General features: G+C 44.1%; 1 protein-coding gene across 1 annotated transcript in view; it reads left to right on the top strand.

Annotated features, from left to right (window-relative positions):
• The window catches only part of DDR2 (discoidin domain receptor tyrosine kinase 2), a 589,808-nt gene that overhangs the window by 185,962 nt on the left and 382,320 nt on the right, over positions 1 to 21,526 (top strand). The window contains exon 5 of the mRNA XM_083156673.1: positions 4,198 to 4,345. Coding sequence (XP_083012799.1) covers positions 4,198 to 4,345 — 148 coding nt within the window. The remainder of the gene's footprint in view (positions 1 to 4,197; positions 4,346 to 21,526) is intronic.

The following is a 21,526-nucleotide window of genomic DNA, read 5'->3' on the forward strand; positions in this document are numbered from 1 at the left end:
CATTGGGGTTTTCACTGTTTATTGAGTGGACATGTGCCGACAGGTGGTATTTCATGCCCTACCATCCACTAGGGCATGGTGGGAGAATAAAATAGTGTGCCAAGCGTAGCAAGGCAACGTGCCCGAAGCATTGTGAGTGAAGTGAGCAATGCTAAGGGATGCGGTGCATTTCAAACTGTGTTTATGTTGACTGTGTCGACATTCGGGTAAAAAAACAGTGAAAACCCCATGTCTTCCTTTTGACCTAGCCCATGTCGACCTAATGCTTGTGTCGACCTAATGTCATGTCAACCTAGACCCATTTCGACCTAGATCCATGTCTACCTTGCTGCATGTCAACCTAGTGGTGTCGACCCGATGCTTGTCCACCTAGTTGTGGTTGACCCAACGATCCCAACCCTTCTGATCATTGCTAGCTCAATTCTTGTGGGAACTGACTCCACTGCCATTGGGCAACTCAAATCTGGTGGTGGCCGTGTAACAACAGCCTAGAGAGAAATGCTTCTTAGCATTTTGTTAGCACTAGTTTGTTACCCTAAAGGGGGAATCAATCTTTCCCCTTATTTCCAAAATTCGTAAATAAGGGGATTTCATTATTCAATCCTGGCCATTTTCACCAGGGAATTGGCTGTAATTCATAGCTGCAGTCTCAGCTCTTTGAAAAGCTGAATCTGCATTAGTGAAAATGGATGCAACATTTCTGAATCAGTGGCTGTTTCCTTGGAAAAAAAACGTTGATTCATGGATCAACATATTTTCAGTTTTTCATATCGCTACCCAAATTCAGACAAAGAGGAAAAAGATTTAATAGGTGAAATGTAAATTTCATCTATTCTTTGGGGAAACAGACCCTTTATTGCCATTTTTTTCCATAAAAAAACAGCATTGGTTGTCCCCTTAGTATTCTAAGATGGAAAACAACAGCTGATATTCTGACAGTGCCAGGTGCTGTAAAATGGTCTCTGGACCTGTTGTTTGACACAATGAAACCAGAGAGTCAAGCATTTCCAGGGACATGGACAGCTTAGCATATGCGAGTCTTACCAATAGAAAAACAGAAGACGGTACATTCCACCTACTTCCCACATTTGCGATTTCTAAAACTCGACTGCAAGCCTGAGTAAGTCTGATGTTATGCAGGCTGTATATGTGATGCAGTTCTTGGCCTTGTCACTCCCGGGGAACATGCCACCTCTGCCCCCTTAACTAACACCTCTGCCTGTCAACCAGGCAGAGATGTGTTTGCATTTCTGAAGGTGCCCTTACACGGTACAATTATTGTATACAATATTGTATTAAATATCTCATCTCATTGCATAGGTTTTGCAATGTGATGAGATGAGATCTAGTACAAAAAGCATGTGCAGAACATATGGGCCCTTTTTCAAATCTGATCATAGTACAAATTTGTTCTCAAAACAGGCAAAACCATGTGCACTGCAGGTGGGGCAGATGTAACATGTGCAGAGAGAGTTACATTTGGGTGGGGTGCGTTGAAACTGAAATCTAAATTGCAGTGTAAAAATAATGCAATCAGTATTTACCCTGCACAGAAACAAAATCACTAACATAAATCTAAATCTCTCGGCACATGTTACATCTGCCCCACTTGCAGTGCACATGGTTTTGCCAATTTTGGAAACAAATTTGTACTTCGATCAGATCTGAATAAGGGCCAGCTGTGTGATGAGATGTGTGCCGGATTGAGCATCTCATCGCACATAACAATTGTACCGTGTATGGACACCTTTAGATCAGAAGACATATTATGCATAAGTACAGAATTGGACACACATTTAGTTTCCGACTTCTGTGATCAGTACGGAATAAGCCCGTAGGCTAGTTAGAGAAGAAACATGTACGTTGAGACAACAGGCACAGTATAGCTGAGGGCAGGGCAGGGCAGGGCTTCAATTATGTGATTCAGCACAAATCACTATTGAGTCCCCTTGGCACGCCCCTTTTGTGCTGTTTGTAGATGGCCTGGGGGGGGGGGGGGGTTCTGTGGGGCCAGGATTTCCTCTCGACTTTCTGGAGCCTCCCGGCCTTTTTGGGGGAGAGGGTAGGCAACAGTGTTCCCTCTAAGCTGTGCGTGTGTGCGCGTGCACACAACTCGCCGAGCGTGCGTACAGACATTACAACAGAGCGCACAAAGCAGCAATTGTCCCCTTTTTGCAGTTGTGGACTCAATTAATGTGTGTTTCACCTATTAATTACATCGTGTGCTTTGTTTTGAATGTTTAATATCATTTTGAAGTATAGTTAACACAAATGCTGAACGTCGTTTTACAGTTATATATATGTGACGCACAAAAATGTAAATTTCCTTCCACAGTTGCACAGCCAATATCTTTTGCCGCACACAGCCTTTGTAAAATTAGAGGGAACATTGTTAGGCAAGTATGAAATACAGTACATATCTTTTCAAATATTCAGTTTTGGGATTCACTTTGTGTAAGGCATTTTTATTTTATTAATAGATAGCAATGGGGCAGATCTATTACGCCTTAAAAGAAATAAGTGCAAGTGTGATAAAGAGAAATAAATGTCCTGCCAATCAGCTCCTTACTGACGTTTTTCAAATAAAGTCTGTAACATGGCAATTAGCAGGTGATTGGCTGGACGTTATTCTCTCTTTATCGCCCCCGCATTTATCTCTTTTGAAGGCTTAATACATCTGCCCCTATAAATGTAATTCAGGTATACATGTTTTCACATTTAATTATACTGCTGTAATTATATACTTTGATATTTATAATTTTGCTGGATGTGACAACAGTAATTAAAATACAGTAGAGCTATATCATCTATTTGTTTTCTTGGAGCAGCGTTTCGGACAGTTTACAGACCTTTGTCAAGTTCAAAGTACAATTACCAACCATACACTTTGGGGAGTATTTAATCTGTGCTGATATTTCCGCAGGGGGTAATATCATCTTTATATTCAATGCTGTAGTTTCTATTGAAGGCTCTTAGATTTGACCACTTTAAAAATTGTTGGATCTGGGAGGTGGCGGGCATCTTGTCAGGTAGCCTGTCAGCAGCAACCACTGTATCAGCACTGATACTGTAGCTGTGGCCACTGCTGCAGCGTGCTCAGGGGTGGATTTATGGGTGAGGGCACCCCTAGGCACAACAATAGTGCCCCCCCCCCCGCCTAATTGTATTACTGTGACATTTTTTATTTGTTATTCTGTATGCATATTTACTAGGTAGGACAGTTTACATGGACAGTATCTGCATGTCCTATCCATTTATACTCTATTCTAGATGGAATATGTTACAGTGCAGTAGATAATTTGCAGTTACTGGTACATTTCAGGCTGACAGTACTATCATGCCACCCCCAAACATGTGCCGCCCCTAGGCACGTGCCTCATGTGCCTAATGGGAAATTCGTCTCTGAGCGTGCTCACAGCCACTGGAGGGAGCAAGTGAAGAGTTAACAGCCACTGGAGGGAGCCTGGGGAGGGTGCTGACAGCCCTGCACGGAGCCAGGGGAGATCTGTCATGCGAGGTGATGTGTATGAGAACAGCCAGTAACTGCAGCCAGTAACTGCAGAAATCATTCGATGGTCGCAGACCATCAAATGATTTCTCCTGCCATAGTAAATAAAAGTAGACAGTCAAAAGGTCAACATGGGGTTTTCATTTTTTCAACCTATTCCAGGTTTCGACCTAAGCCATGTTGACCATCAGCTGTTGACACAATGTAATAAACTTATGTGTGTCGACCTAATGACCATATGCCGCGCCTACCCCCAGCCCACCCTCCCCACAGCGAACGGCGTAGCAAGTATGTAACTTGCCAAAGCCATTTGCAGTCAGGGTTTATAGAAATGCGCATCTGCAAACCATGACCATCGGGGCTGCTGAATTCGGATCTCTACAAGTGTTCCTGAATTGGGCCATTAGTACACTGTTTGCAAACTAGAGAGCCCATTTATCAATGTGTTTTAGCTATTTAAATCATTGCATATGATACATTGTGCTAGAGCCAATCAACTGTAATTTTTCAAATACATGACAGTAGCTGATTGGCTGAAGCACCTAATATCATAAACAATGAGCTTAAATACCTTACATACAAACACACACACACACACACACACACACACACACACACACTAACTGTTTTGATAGAGGCATATAATGTTTTTTTTTTTAAATAATAATAAATAAAATTTATTCTTTTAGGTTCTTGAAGGAAATGTCAACCCATATGATATAGTATTAAAGGACCTTGAGCCTCCTATAATTGGGAGATTTTTACGTTTTATCCCAGTGACTGACCATTCTATGAATGTGTGTTTACGGGTCGAGCTATATGGCTGTGTCTGGCTTGGTAAGTTATATTGTAATATTACATAAATGTTCTTGAGATCTCACTGTTTTTTTACAATTTAACTGGCATAATTGTATATTTGCATATGAGCTATATGTTTAACAATTTATTAGGTGCTGCTCTGTTTATGCAATTGTTTCTAGGGTATCCAGTCGAAAGGAGGACCCATTTACAGCATGGGGCAGAACCCCTTTACAGCACAGGGCAGCACTGCTTAATTTTTTTCAGGACAGGGCAAGGTCCTTTTATTTTTGCAGCACACAGGGCAGCGTCCTTTTACAGCAACAGCACCAGGGGCAGATTGGCCCACCGGGAAACTGGGCCGTTTCCCGGTGGGCCGGCACATTTTATTGCAGAAGAGGCCGGCCACCCTCCCTAACTAGGCTGTGGCATCTTCGTTCTGGGCCGTAGCACTGTGCCCTGATTGAAGATAGAAATAATAATTTTTGGCCTCAGTGAAGTGTATATCTCTCCTTCCTGACTGCGGACACCCCACTCGATTTTGATACTGATTATACCGCTGAATTGGATAGGACATTACGGAAAGGGGGGGTTCAATTATTTTTCCATTTCCGATTATACCGCAGAATTGGATAGGACATCACGGGAGAGGTGTTCAATTATTTTTCCATTTCCGACCATGCCAATATTCACGTTATAGTGATATGTGAATACCAGCCGTTTCGTGACTTACCAGCTTCGGACATATTTTAAAACTGTACATCCCTGAGGTTTCTCTCATAATCTATGAGTGATAACTGCATAAACCGAATGATCTCGGTGTATTACCCCTGAAGAAGTCCCTAAGGGACGAAACGCGTAGGGTTTCTCAGACCACTATACATCCAAGGTCAAATCAGGAATCAATACACCTGAAAAATCTCTGTATCTTGTATTTTATAAAATCTCTGTATTATGTACTTTATATTTTTTTATTGTTTGGAATAAATATATTCTATTTTTAAAGAAGTCTGCTGTTGATGAAACACATTTAAGCGCACCTCTACATCTTTTCTTTTCATATATATATATATAAAATAAAGGGTTTATATCGGAGAGCGCTAAAGAATGTACCACCTAGTCACTTCAATACAATATAAAACACTGATAAAATTGGTGTAGCGACAGTTGATAATTGTCCCTCTCCCGAATGAGACGTGCAAATCTGTTCAAGGTGAAAAGTTCTTTATTGAAACCCAACGCGTTTCGTCAGAACGACTTCATCAGGGGTAAAACTAGAAATGGTACAGAAAGGAAAACAAGGGGCGTACTTTCAGTATTGAATTTCATCATATCAATATTCATATGGCAGGTATATCTTTTAATTTAAGATACATACCAGAATGATTTTCAAGTGTATGATTTGATCAACTTTTAGAATTCGTACAGGGTAAAATCTAAAATCATTAAAATAACCATAGATTACAAATAATGGCAAAACGACATGAAGAGCAAGCAAGAGGAGGTAAAAGGAGGAGTGCTGGCGTTAGGCCAGACTACATACCTAGATGTAGGTAAGTAGAAGCCAAACTGGCTGGGTGATAGGATGTTGGTGTGGATCCGTGCATAACAAAGTTATTAAGGTCTGAAAGTATTTAATTAAATCACTTAATTTTGTGGCCAACATTAGGTAACTTCAGAAAAATTTAATTTAATTTAATTAACATACCCCTATTAGAAGGTTCAGGGGAGAATTCCTTTGGGTTAATAAGTATCAGGTCTATAGACGCTGGAGGCACTAGAAATATTTCTAGATGACAAATATAATAATTAATTAATTAAAATAATTAATAGAAATAGAGATAGGACGAAATTGTCAGATATATTAACATACCAATAGCAGGTGACTTTTTATGTAGAATCCGTTTAGTAGGATATATATAGGTGTGATCCTGAGCTGTAAAGTTCAGAAGATCATTCTAAATGACAAATATGATAATTAATTAATTATAATTGGTGGGTCGGAATAGTTAGGTGTAACAACCAATTCATGAACATATCAATAGAAGGTGAATTAATATGCAGAATCCTTTTAGTAGGGTGTGGGTAGGTGTGGTCCTTAGTTGTAGGATTTCACCATTCCTATATAACAATTAAATCAAATTCAATTACTAGTGTAAAGCATATGAATCCAAGCAGGGGGTAGGAAGATAATCACGTACCAATAGGGTGGGCAAGATGGATATAGGCTACACCGGCCTTATATAGAGAATAAAACGATAATCAGGAGCAGAACTCACTCAATCTAAAAGAAGTGTATAACACCAAATTAGCAAATAATGTAGGCCATTGATTCAAAGTAGAGGGGGGATTTATAGTGAACGTACCGTATAAACGTAGTGTCACGCGCCGCCGCGGCGGTACACGGCGGGTCCTGTACTCACCCGTCCGTGTCCGCAGTCGGCTGGCGTGTGTCGGCCTCCATGTCAGGTGAGGCGGCAGGCAAAGGTCCGGCAGTGTTGGAGGGCAGCATGGAAGTCTGCAGCGTGGTCTCACTCTAGGCTATGGGTGCCGTGAGACCAGCGCCGCCATCTTGCTTAAGGGCAAACAGGGGATTGGGCCAGGTCAGAGCTGCACACCTGTTCCACTGTGATAGCCAATGGCAGCCGCCTTCTATGCATATAGAGGATCTGCCCAGGTAACTCAGTGTCAGTGCAAAGAGTCTTCTGTGCCGTGCACTTCCTGGAAGGCTCCTGACTCATTGTGTCCTTGCTATCCCAGCTGTGTCCGTCAGCTCGCTTTGGCTTCAGATCCAGTGCTCCTTTCCAGTCACGCTGGTCGCCAGCTTCTCTCTGGTACCCTTGGGTGCTTCCTCCTGGATTTCCCAAAGACCTCCTCTTCAGCTACCTCCAGCCGCAGTCACCTCCCATCTTCTTCCAGTTCCGGATCCTCTATTTGCCACCATCTTTTCATCTCTTCATCAGGATTTTCTTCTTCATTGTCTTCTGGACATTCATCCTCATTGTCTTCTGGACATTCATCTTCATTGTCTTCTGGACATTCATCTTCATTGTCTTCTGGACATTCATCCTCATTGTCTTCTGGACATTCATCCTCATTGTCTTCTGGACATTTATCGTTTGCCATTTACTTTGATTCCTATTACAGTTGTTCTCAAAGAAGTATTTGAGTCCTGTATGACAGCCTTTATTAAACCTGCTCGTTTTAACCCTACTACTGCCTCCTCCTCAGTCCCTGAGCACCACACGACCTCATCAGAATCTTCGGCCGTGACAGTTTGCACTGACCCGATGGAGTCGGGTGAAAATCAGGGATCTCTGGCAAACGTATTGCAAGGCATTATGGGCCGCCTGGAAAAAGTGGAGTCTTCACAGCGGCAAGTGGCGCAATTTTTACAATCACTGACTTCCTCACAAACCACCCCTCCAGCGGCCACAGCAACATCTTCAGTATCCTCGGGAGGAGTTTCCGCCACGCCACCAGTCGGGTCCATTATTCCCCCTCGGTTACATTTGCCAACCCCCAGCAAGTACGATGGGTCTCCTAAAGGATGTCGCGGGTTTTTGAATCAGTGCGATGTGCACTTCACTCTCCAAGCCTCCAACTTTCCAACTGACAAGGCGCGTGTAGCCTACATTGTCTCCCTCCTCTCGGGATCTGCCCTAGAGTGGGTTTCGCCTCTGTGGGAGAGAGCAGATCCTCTACTAAACAACTACGATGATTTCATTGCCTCCTTCCGACGAATCTTTGACGAACCAGGTCGAGTGTCATCAGCCGCTGCAGAGATTCTGAGAATTCGACAAGGTAGCAGATCGGTGGGCCAATATGTGGTGCAGTTCCAGACACTAGCATCGGAGTTGGAGTGGAATGAAGAGGCTCTCGTCGCCGCGTTCTGGAATGGTCTTTCCAGCCGTCTCAAGGACGAACTAGCTACCCGTGACACCCCTTCCACTCTGACAGCGCTAATCTCCTTGTGCAATAAAGTTGATCTGCGGCTTCACGAGCGACAACTGGAAAGGACTCGTTCTGAACGTTTTCGACCTCGTTCTTCTTCTGTGGTTACTTCTCCTGTAAAGATTGGATCATCTACTCCTTCTGCCACAGAAGAACCAATGCAAATAAATCGGTCCCGTCTCTCTCTCGAAGAAAAGAACCGACGTCGCAGAGATAATCTCTGTATGTACTGCGCTTCATCTTCTCATCTTCTGATCTCTTGTCCTCTTCGCCCGGGAAACGACCGCTCCTAATCTCCACGAGGGAGGCTAGATTAGGAGTGTTATCGCCTGCTCCCTCCACCATAGACTCTACCATCTCAGTCACCCTGAGTACTCCTCAGGGACAAACGTCCATGCAAGCTCTACTGGACTCAGGTGCGGCTGGGAACTTCATCTCGGCCGACATGGCTGCACAACTCTCCATACCTCTCCAACCACTGGAACAACCTCTGGTCCTGACAGCCGTCGATGGCAGCCACATCTCCAGTGGCCATGTCACCTCACAGACGGTACCGATCCATCTTCAAGTTGGAGCCCTGCACCAAGAGAAGTTAGAGTTTTTGGTTCTCCCTCAGTCCTCTCACCCTGTAGTCCTAGGGATGCCGTGGCTTACCAAGCATAACCCCCATGTCGACTGGCTAACTATGGAGATTAAGGCCTGGAGTAAGGACTGCTTTTCTTCTTGCTTATCTCCTGTTATTCCTATTCTTCTGAGCAAACCTCAAGCATTTTCTCCCCAGCTTCCTGCCTCCACCATACCAGCACCATACTCGTCTTTTTCAGATGTCTTTAGTAAAGGAGGTGCCGATACATTGCCGCCCCACCGGCCATGGGATTGTCCCATTGATCTCATTCCAGGCAAGACACCACCACGGGGAAGAACGTACCCTTTATCGTTGCCTGAGACCGAGGCCATGTCGGCATACATCCAGGAGAATCTGGAGAAGGGATTTATCCGGCCATCCACCTCTCCGGCAGGAGCCGGCTTCTTCTTCGTCAAGAAGAAAGATGGCAGCCTGAGACCGTGTATCGATTATCGGGGGTTGAATGACATCACCGTTAAAAATCGCTATCCGCTGCCCCTCATCACTGAATTGTTCGACCGAGTTAAGGGGGCCACGGTCTTCACCAAACTAGACTTGAGGGGAGCATATAACCTGATCCGTATCCGCCAGGGGGACGAATGGAAAACGGCCTTCAATACCCGAGATGGACATTATGAATACCTCGTTATGCCGTTTGGTCTGTGTAATGCTCCAGCCGTTTTCCAGCAATTCGTGAATGACATCTTTCGGGACTTGTTATATATTTCCATTGTTGTCTATTTAGATGACATCCTCATCTTCTCGTCCAATCTCAGCACTCACCGGCACACCGTTCGGGAGGTGTTAAGCCGTCTTCGCCAGAACCAGCTTTTCTGTAAGCTCGAAAAGTGTGCCTTCGAAGTCTCGTCAATTCCCTTCCTGGGTCATATTCTTTCAAGTACTGGGCTGGAGATGGATCCTGAAAAAGTCCGCGCTATTCAAGATTGGACACCCCCAACCACTCTCAAAGGTTTGCAAAGATTCCTCGGCTTTTCCAACTACTACCGCCGCTTCATCCGCAATTTCTCCTCCATAGCAGCACCTCTGACGGCTCTTACCCAAAAAGGGGCCAATCCTGCCCAATGGCCGTCCGCAGCTACCAAGGCTTTCCAACTACTGAAACAGGCGTTTATCACCGCTCCAATTCTTCTTCAACCTGATGTGAGCCGACCCTTCATCCTGGAGGTTGACGCCTCTTCTGACGGAGTAGGAGCAGTTCTTTCGCAAAAAGGAGAGGATGCAGAGCTTCACCCTTGCGCATACTTTTCCAAGAAATTTCTCCCGGCAGAAAAGAACTACCCTATTGGAGAACAGGAGCTGCTCGCTGTTAAGTTAGCCTTCGAGGAGTGGCGGTATCTGTTAGAGGGGGCTCGTCACCAGATCACAGTTTTTTCCGACCACAAAAATCTTTCTTTCTTAAGACAAGCACAATGTCTCACTTCACGCCAGGCTCGTTGGGCTATGTTCTTCGAACGCTTCAATTTCCAAATCAAGTATCGTCCAGGTGTTTTAAACAATAAAGCTGATGCCTTGTCTCGGTCCTTCAATCCCAGCTCAGATTCTGAACCACTTAAACAGTCCATCCTGAACCCTGTCGTTTTTGCTCATGTCTCTCCTCACCCTACACCACCTGCAGGCAAGTCCTTTGTGCCGCCCAATTTACGCAAGAAGCTGTTGACGTGGGGCCACGCCTCCCGCTTTGCTGGACATTCCGGGGTACAAAAAACTTTACAATTTCTCCTACGATCATATTGGTGGCCAACCATTCGACAGGATGTAAAACACTTTGTATCTTCATGTGTCAAGTGCGCCCAACACAAGACGTCTCGGACTCCCCCAGCTGGGGCTTTGCTACCACTGTCCATCCCAACGGAACCATGGACTCATCTGTCGATGGACTTCATTTCTGAATTACCCTCCTCTAGCGGTTACACTGTTATCTGGGTGATAGTCGACCGATTTTCCAAAATGGCCCACTTCGTGCCCCTAAAATCATTACCTTCGGCTCCAGTACTAGCCCAACTCTTCATATCCACCATCTTCAGGCTTCATGGGTTGCCCAAAGAGATCATATCCGATAGGGGTGTGCAGTTTGTCGCCAAGTTCTGGAGAGCTCTGTGTACTGCCGTTCAGGTGAAATTAAAATTCTCCACCGCCTTCCATCCTCAGACTAACGGGCAAACCGAACGTGTCAACCAAGACCTAGAGACATTTATTCGACTTTTTGTGTCCTCCTCTCAAGATGAATGGAAGGATCTATTACCCTGGGCGGAGTATGCACACAACAACTCTTATCACTCCTCTTCAGGTACTACACCCTTCTTCACAGTCTACGGCAAACATCCACGGTCCCCTGATTTCTCAAGTTTGCCGTCTCCGGAGGTTCCGGCAGCTTCCATGTCTCTTCATCGTTTCAAAAAGATATGGGCTGAAGTTCACAAAGCTCTTCTTCAAGCTTCTGCCAGATATAAGAAAGCAGCTGATAAGCGAAGAAAGGCAGTTCCACCATTTAAAGTAGGGGATCGAGTGTGGCTGTCTACCCGCAATCTTCGACTTCGCGTACCCTCGATGAAACTTGCCCCTCGTTTTATTGGTCCATTCCCCATCACCCAAGTCATCAACCCGGTGTCCTACAGATTGCAGCTTCCATCTTCTATGAAGGTATCTAATTCGTTTCATATATCTCTTCTCAAACCATTGAAATTAAGCATCTTCCAAAAGAAAGTACCCCGACCCTCAAAGGTCAATACCGAGAAGGATGCTGAGTTTGAGGTCAGACGAATCATAGACTCTCGTTATCGCAACTCTCGACATCAATTTCTGGTGGAGTGGGCTGGTTTCGGACCGGAGGAGAACTCCTGGGTGGATCAAGCTGATTTACATGCCCCAAGTCTCGTTAAGCGCTTTTTTCAGAAGAATCCTCACAAGAAGCGCAAATGTCCTGAGGTTACCCGAAAAGGGGGGGGGTACTGTCACGCGCCGCCGCGGCGGTACACGGCGGGTCCTGTACTCACCCGTCCGTGTCCGCAGTCGGCTGGCGTGTGTCGGCCTCCATGTCAGGTGAGGCGGCAGGCAAAGGTCCGGCAGTGTTGGAGGGCAGCATGGAAGTCTGCAGCGTGGTCTCACTCTAGGCTATGGGTGCCGTGAGACCAGCGCCGCCATCTTGCTTAAGGGCAAACAGGGGATTGGGCCAGGTCAGAGCTGCACACCTGTTCCACTGTGATAGCCAATGGCAGCCGCCTTCTATGCATATAGAGGATCTGCCCAGGTAACTCAGTGTCAGTGCAAAGAGTCTTCTGTGCCGTGCACTTCCTGGAAGGCTCCTGACTCATTGTGTCCTTGCTATCCCAGCTGTGTCCGTCAGCTCGCTTTGGCTTCAGATCCAGTGCTCCTTTCCAGTCACGCTGGTCGCCAGCTTCTCTCTGGTACCCTTGGGTGCTTCCTCCTGGATTTCCCAAAGACCTCCTCTTCAGCTACCTCCAGCCGCAGTCACCTCCCATCTTCTTCCAGTTCCGGATCCTCTATTTGCCACCATCTTTTCATCTCTTCATCAGGATTTTCTTCTTCATTGTCTTCTGGACATTCATCCTCATTGTCTTCTGGACATTCATCTTCATTGTCTTCTGGACATTCATCTTCATTGTCTTCTGGACATTCATCCTCATTGTCTTCTGGACATTCATCCTCATTGTCTTCTGGACATTTATCGTTTGCCATTTACTTTGATTCCTATTACAGTTGTTCTCAAAGAAGTATTTGAGTCCTGTATGACAGCCTTTATTAAACCTGCTCGTTTTAACCCTACTACTGCCTCCTCCTCAGTCCCTGAGCACCACACGACCTCATCAGAATCTTCGGCCGTGACACGTAGGTTTAGTTTTTCAACGCCAGTGGGAAAATCAAACAGATGAAGTACTTGATTTTGAGAAGTCACTTCACAAAAAATATCACCTAAAAAAATGGATCGGTTATATTGATGAAAATCACCATAGACCATAAAATTTGGGGGAGGGGGGGAGCAATATGATTTAAATTGCTAATTTATGAGAATTTCCCATTAACTAGGTTCATATAGGTCAATTAATATATTTGCTTGCACTTGTACAACATAACCATTTAAAATATGCATATACGATCAAAGGTATGGGTACAATATAAACAAGTTTTCTAACAATGTGTTAGAATATGTATCATAGTTTACAGGGTGTTACTTAACAAAGTAACCACAAGAATTCCAAAGACATAGACTCACCACAATGTAGCAGTTTTCAGTAGCTCCTTCACTGGCTGATAGTACTTGCCTAGTGAACAGTGGAGCCTATATATAGGGAAAATGAACCCAGATTGACTTCCGGTATTCATAAGTGAAAAATATGGCCATATGGCTCGTTTAATAACACATTAATGTTATGGGCTGGTGAATCATATTCCTCTCATGACGCCCAATATAAAGATGTATAGATAAATGTATATAATTAGTCTATAATGTTGAATTAGTAAGGTGGAACGCACGCCCACTCGTGTGCGTTCCACCTGTCTACTTCCTGTTCGGGCAGAAGTATGACTTATGTGTTTGGTGGACAGGTGTACGTACCGAATAGACCTGGACACAACTGTGTAACTTTATAACATGTCCCTATGTTCCCATATGTATGCGGTTCGCTACATAAGCGTGGTGAACCGCATATAGATCAATGTGTGCACTATTAAATATTTCCCCGTACATCCCTGAAAATAAGTTCCTAGTGATGGATAATAGGAGTATACGTCGCGCGCAGTACCTACAACAGGCTGATATGTGTCAGAGTTATACTGCGCTATAATGATTCAACTCTGGGGGTTCCTATATTTATATATATGTGCGATAGATCGCAATAAACCCATATGTATGCGGTTCGCTACATAAGCGTGGTGATCATACGCTGATCTAATGCTCTAATGCTGGCAAGCGGTTTACCTCAAACCATCATGTATGTGAGCCTATATTTTAAGTAAAGAACTGTATTATCTTTTGCTCATGGTGCGCTTTTCTCATTTCTTCTGATATATGAGAAAAGCTGGATCTATGTCGCTACCTAAAGACATCAGCTCCACACTACAATTCAGCAACACCGATGCGGACAGAATCCTTTTTGATAATACAGAGACTTTACTTTTCAATCAGGATAGTCCGGAGAAATTATGCGCTGATCTGCTGAAGCTTAAAAAGAGGGAGGTAGAACTGCACCTACATGGACTAACTTTATCACAGTACTACAAAGACCAGCTTATCCCAAGAGGCTTCCGTCTGCGCAACCAGCCCACCTTAGGCAGACACAACAATGACTTCTGCCTGAGGTGGTGCAATATTCTCAACAAATGCTCCCAGGATCTGATGCTCCTGGTCATAGACCAAGCTGGGGCTGACCTGACAGAAATAATAGCGGAGATCACAGAAATTGAAAAAGGAGATCAATTTAAGAGCTCTCTAACACCAGGTTCAGATCTTTTGTCCAAACTTGAGAGTGATGTGGACAAATATCGAACTGATTTACTGAAATTCAAAAAACAGAAATACAAGGTGGTCAAACAAGACTACAAGGAAAACCGAGTATACCCTTGGTTCTCCAGGGTGGAAACCAGACGCTTTAAACCGCAGTTCCGAAGGGGTGGAGGTAGAAGACCAGTAGAAAACTTTACTGACGTGGAGAGCCACTCTCATACATCAGCCAGCGACTCGGACAATACTTCACAAGGCCAACCAGAGGGCCAGTACTTAGCGAGATCACAGAGAAGCAGAAACCCTCCAAAATGTATCATTGTATCGATTAGGAAGACAACTACGCCTCAAAGACTTCTTTGCAAGGCATCCTACCAATCCCACTACTGTGGATGATTCAGATCAGAAAGCACTCACCCTCAAAAGAAAAAGTCTATTTTATCCTCCAACAACCAACCCTGCCATACATACCTTCCTACGTGTCCTCAAAAGAGACACTATTCCAATGGTCAAAAAACAGCAAGTCTCATACCATAACCTCCCACTGGAAGAAAGACAAGCCATTAAAACCCTCCAGGCTGACCCTAAACTGATCATTAGGGCAGCGGAAAAAGGAGGTGGCATCGTCCTTCTAGATATTGGCTACTACAGAGATGAGGCCAACTCACAACTCAATGACCCTGTATGCCATCTTAAGCTGACACACGACACTACCGGGAAGTACAAATGAGAAGTGGACAGTATCATTGACCTGGGGGTCAACAATCGATACATCTCCACAGAAGTAGCTGAGTTCCTGAAACAGGACCATCCGAAGACACCCATCCTTTACACGCTCCCTAAAATTCACAAGTCCTTGACCAAGCCCCCTGGCAGACCAATTATCTCTGCCAGGGACTCCATCTGCCAACCTCTGTCTCAGTTTGTGGATCTACACCTACAACCAGTAGTCGCAAATGTTAAGAGCTTCATAGCAGACACGACGGACTTTCTCAATAAATTGGGAGTTAATACTGTAGTAAGGAATGATACCCTACTGGTGTCACTTGACGTTTCAAGCCTTTATACAAACATCCCGCATACAGAAGGACTACAAGCGTGCATACATAAACTTTCTGACAATCCCCTCTATACAGGACCTCCAGTTGAATACCTAATCCTGATGATGGATGTGATACTCAATAAAAACTATTTTTTATTTGAGAACCAGTTTTACCTGCAGAAGCAAGGGACCGCAATGGGCAGTAATATGGCGCCAGCCTATGCTAATCTGTTCATGGCGGTCTATGAGGAAGAACATATCACTGGCAACAACCTGTACAATAATTACATCATGTCATACGTACGCTATATCGATGACTTGTTCTTCATATGGCAAGGAACCGAAACCCAGCTTCTGGAATTCATAGATTTGCTAAACCACCTTCCAGGAACCATTCGTTTCAGCAGCAACTACAGCAAGAGCAGCATTAACTTTTTAGATGTCAACATATACATTGAGCATGGAAGAATCAAGACCAAGATTTATACCAAGACCTCAGACAAAAACACCCTGTTACATGCCACAAGTTTTCACCCTGCTCCTCTCAAAAAAGGACTACCCTTCTCGCAACTACTGAGAGTAGCAAGGATCACTTCTGATCCCAAGGACCTTGAAGTAGCACTAACAAGTATGAGCAAACGTTTCCTAGAAAGAGGCTATCCCAGAAATGACATTGAGGATGCCTGCCGCAAACCGGAAACCATTGACCACACCAAACTATTGGAAGGACACAAGACTAAACCTGGCACGGATGAACCTAAGTTGAACTTCTGCAGTACGTTTACTCTAGCCTCAGGACACATCAGAAAGATTATCAACCAGCATTGGCACCTTCTTTCCTCTGACCTACATTATCCTCTGAATTGGCTCAAAGACCACGATTTGTCTATCGCAGAGGGCCAAACCTGAAAGATCTTTTGGTTAGGAATGAATTACCTAGAGTGGCAAAAGGAATTCCTAGCTGGCTTACCCCTAAAAATGGAGTATTAAAATGTGGGAGTTGTGTGAACTGCCAATTCCTGCTCACTGGCAAAACCTTTACCAACCCGATTGATAACAAAACCTGCACTGTCAGACATCGACTTGACTGTAATTCGAGATTTGTTATATACATTCTGCAATGCCCCTGCAAAAGACTGTATGTCGGCAAGACCTCTAGAACTCTGAAGGAGCGAATAGCCCAGCATCGCTCATCGATCAAAAAATGCTTAACATCCTCTGATCCCTCACTGGATCTAAAAAACCTTCCGGTGGCTAGGCACTACAAAGAAAGTGGTCACCATGTGGGACAATTGAAATGCTTTATAATAGACCACATCACCCCTCTGCATAGAGGAGGTGATAGAGACAGACTTCTTCTACAAAGAGAACTGACCTGGATTAATAGACTAGGAACACTTACCCCCGTGGGCCTTAATGAGGATTACAAAATGGGCTGCTTTATGTGAACCATTGGTATGACACTGCCATGTGTTCAATCATGTAAACTATGTCCACTGATTTTTGCATATGACTGTGACACCGCCGTGTGTTTTGTCTGCACTCACTTACATTCACGTTGATGAATTTTTGACATTGTCCTTTGTGGAACACCGCTGAGTGTTCATTATATTTTCATTGCACCAGATGTTATTGCTTTAACTATAACCATGTTATTCATACTCTGTGAGCTGTTTGGACATGTCCAGTGGATATTATAGTACACCGCTGAGTATTTGGGACAGATTAAGTTGTTTTGCACCGCCGAGTGCTGTCATGTCTAATGCTGTGCACAGTGGTCGCAGCTTTCAAGATGGATATGGTCCATGTGGTTCCTCTTTCCCGCTCCCCATTTAGCCTGCTCTACATTTTAAATTTGCTTTACTACACTAGCTTCCCCCCCCCCCCCACATTTATATGGCAACACCCAGTGAGCAACCCCAGTGTTCAGCACTAGGGGTTGTCATAGCAACAGCCACCACCCCCTGATACACTACATGCGCATTGTATCCTGACCAAGTAGGTCACTGCAGCTTCTACGCTCTGTGCGCCCAGACAGCATGACATTGCCGCTTCAGGGAGACAGGGTGAGTATTGTGCTCAGCTTGATTCGCGCTGACAAGCGCTGCTCGCCATATACACAGTTGTACTTAGCGCACGCTGCTTACAGTATGGAACTGGTGAGTCTGTTGTTGCTATGTATCCGTGACAGTGCTGTAACTACATTGTTACCTTACCACACTTTCAATGTTGCTTATGCACGCAACTATGTGTTTTTTTTTTCTTTCTTTTTCCTTACACTGTGCTTTGTCTTGTAAATAATAAGTTTCACTTGTATGGTGTATGATCTAACTGTAGGTGTGTTTATGTGTATACCTGCACACTGACTGAGTTGAGCCTTGTCCTATCAGAGGCCAATGCTGCGCATAACTTAATTACCCCATTTGGGGAGTTTCTCTTTACAATGACACTGCAAAAATTTTTTAACCTATCAGCACCATTGATGTCATTTGAACCTGTTTTTGGCGCAATTTCTCATGTCTATTTATATCTGGCTCTGCCAGTCAGTCTTAGCCCCTGAGGAAGACTGTGAATATCAGTTGAAACGGCTGTTGGGCCGTGTCTGGATACCATATCATGCCTTAAATAAATCTACATTGGACTTCTACAAGTGTGTGCCTGTTCTTCCCAAAACCTTCTGCAAGGAGGGTGAGTGCTTCTATATATATATATATATATATATATATATATATATATATATAGACAGCTGGGTCCTATTCCTACTGGCAGCTTATTGTGTAGCATCGATGTTACAAGCCTCTACACTATTATTCCCAATGAGGCCGGACTGGGAGCAGTGTTTAACAGATAACACAGAATATCAGGGACCTGATATTAAATTTGTTTTGACTCTGTTAGAGCTGGTGCTCACACACAACTATTTTCTCTATGACAGGACTTTCTATCTGCAACGTGTTGGTTGTGCGATGGGGAGCAATTTTGCCCCATCGTACGCCAACGCGTATATGATGGATGTTGAACGTGACATGTTTTTTTCTTCCCTCGATGTTTCGCGTTATATATATTTTTATACGCGTTACATCGACAATCTTTTCATGATTTGTACAGGGCCACGTGATGTTTTTGTGACAATTATGGAGGCGCATAATAAAACTTTTAGTCCAGTAAAATTGACATATACTGTTGATACAGAAAGAGTTAATTTTCTTGATTTAGCACTTCAGTGGGGGACGCATCACAACATCAGTGTTTACAAAACCCACTGATCATAATACTAGTTTTTAAGGGCTAGGCGTATTTGTAGTTCGGATGCTTTGGCATCCGAACAGATTGATATCATGTCCCGCAAGTTTGCAGAAAGAGGTTACAGTGCTTCCCTTCTGCATGAAGCCAGTACTAAAGCTATGTCCAAAACTAGAGAATCCTTGCTTACATATCAACCTAAACGTGTGATATAAAATAGGCTGCCTTTGGTCAACCATTACAACACTGAGAGTGCTAAGGTCAGTAAGGCCACCAAAAAGTTGTGGCCACTTGTGCAGATGGACCCCACTGTTGGACTTGGTGACACCACGATAATGCCCTGTTACACTCGTGGCAGGAGTGTGAGGGACATTGTCATGAAGACTGATGTCGCCAAGTTACAGCAGAGTGGGAGTGAACAATTCCTGGGCTCTAAACCAGGATGTTTTAAGTGTCTTAAATGCATCACCTGTAGTGCTTTAATCACGGGTGACTCCTTTGTTCATCTGTCCAGTGGTAAAAGGTTTTTTATCAGACACAGAGTTTCATGTACGACAAAATTCATTGTCTACATGATTACGTGTCCATACTCTCTCAGTTACATTGGGAAAACTGAATGTACACCATCGTCACGCCATTAAATCTGCACTGGAAAAAGGAGTGAGTGAACAACCTGTGGTGAGACACTTTTTAGAAGCTCGCCACACGATCCCCATGTTAAGGTACACCATCATTGATCATGTCCCCATGTCTAATTTGAGAGGAGATCGCTCCAAAAAAATATTACAATGTGAGGCCCGGTGGATACAACGTCTGGGTACGCTGTCTCCCAGAGGCCTTAATGAGTTTAAGGGATTACACTGCTTCTTATAAAATACTGTGTCAGTACTGGAATTTTTTAAATCCAGCATTTTTTTCACCATAGTCTATTTTTGAGTATCAACATTTACATTTCCTCTATCGCTATACTGATTATTGTCATTTAATTGAGTGCAATATGACTGTCCCATATGATGTATCCATTTTGTTTTTATATCTTCTTTATATGTTTTTTCTATCTGGTAATGGGTTTTACACACTGTTTTCTATGACCGCGATAATGCTTTGTTTATTGTGCACAGGCAGTAGCATGTCATGTGACCGCTCTGCTTGTTTTTGTCCATGGTATCCATGGTTACATGGTTCCCTCTGACGCGGCTATGTGGAGCGTCCATTAGCGTGATGACGCGCGCATCGTGCGTGGTGACGCGCCTACTGTGCGCGGTGACGCGCCGATTGTGCGCGACTGACGCTGATGCCCCGGCTCGATCAGATGGCGCCAAGGATACTCAGCGGTTATTGGTTTATTGAGCACTGGGGTATGTATAAATATGTGTATTATTTCACTATGTATTTTGTATCCTGATGAAGAATCGATAAGTAAAGGTTCGAAACGTTGAGACAAATCCCTGCCTCTGTGTATTTCTTCTTGGTGAGTGCCGCCGTCTGTAAGTCTGTTTGTTAACCCTCTGTGGTTATGGATAGCACCCCGCCTCTACACCTAAGTTGAGGAAGTGCTGCTCACCTCTGGACCTTATATATATATATATATATATATATATATATATATATATATATATATATATATACCCAGCGATGCCGCAAGTTGTTTATGCAAAATGTAATAGAGTGGGGGACAGGAGTCGACACATCATGTTGACACTGCCCCAAATTTACCTTTAAACATAAGCCCTCCAGTATCTTAGTACATGGGAGGAGGTGCCACAATTGGAGATGAATGCAGCAATTTCCTTTTACGTAATGTTTTTATCCTTGATTTTTTTTATTAACAGCACTTAGCACAGTACTAGGTGATTAGCAAGTTTTCCTAAGAGAGTGGCAATAGGCTTTTATCACACAAGATCACTTTTATAAATCTGTTTGCACTTTTTTAAATTATAGTCATCATACTAAAATATTCAATCGTCTTCTATTATGATACACTGTTAAAGTATTTGTTAAGTATATTAAACAGAGGGTTTGTATTTTTGTATGCACAGATTGTAAACTCTGCTCGTTGCCTAGGGAACGGTCAGGCTGGGGGCGACGCACTTCTGCCGGAAGCTGACGCTCTGTCCTGTATTTTGCGTACAATGTTGCTCTCGCGAAGGCACATTGAATTGCGCAGGCAGTGTTCAGCATTATCAGCACTTTCGCTTATAGACGTCGCTGTGCATAGGGATGGAGTAGGAACAGGTCCAAGATTGGACAAGCACTGGCCTGAGATTGGGGGAAGCATAGGTCTGGATTTGGGGAGGGACAGGCCAGGATTGGGGGAAACACAGGTCTGGGATGACCCCCTGTCACCCCCCCTGTCTCTATCTATCACAGGCTGCAGAATAGATGCTGTTCGCATGTGCCTATTCTGCAGCCTGAGGGGCTGGGGACATAGCCAGCAGCTCAGAAAACCACTAGCCATTCCCTCACAGTGGCAAAAATGGGGCGTGGCTGCACCCTCCCGGAATTAGGGCTGCTTCAAGATATTTCCCGGGCTGGTTTTAATTCCCAATCCGCCCCTGAACAGCACATAGGACAGCAGCCCTGTATTATTATTTTTACGGCATACACAGTACAGCATCGTTTAATCAGGAAATAGGGCAGAGCTGCTTCTTTTTTTAAGCATAATTTTATTTTTACAGCACACAGAACAGCACCCATTTATTTACAAAGCACACAGGGCAGCACCGCTTTATTTTTAAAGGAAAGGCAGCACCCCTTTGTTTATAGCACATAGGACAGCACTCCTTTATTTACTCAGCACACAGGGCAGCACCATTTTATTTTTTCCGGACAGGAAAAAAACTTTGTTTTTTATTTTTTACAGCATATAGGGCAGCA

The sequence above is a fragment of the Crinia signifera genome, chromosome 8 (genome assembly GCF_055691185.1).
Source record: "Crinia signifera chromosome 8, ASM5569118v1, whole genome shotgun sequence".
NCBI lineage: Eukaryota > Metazoa > Chordata > Amphibia > Anura > Myobatrachidae > Crinia > Crinia signifera.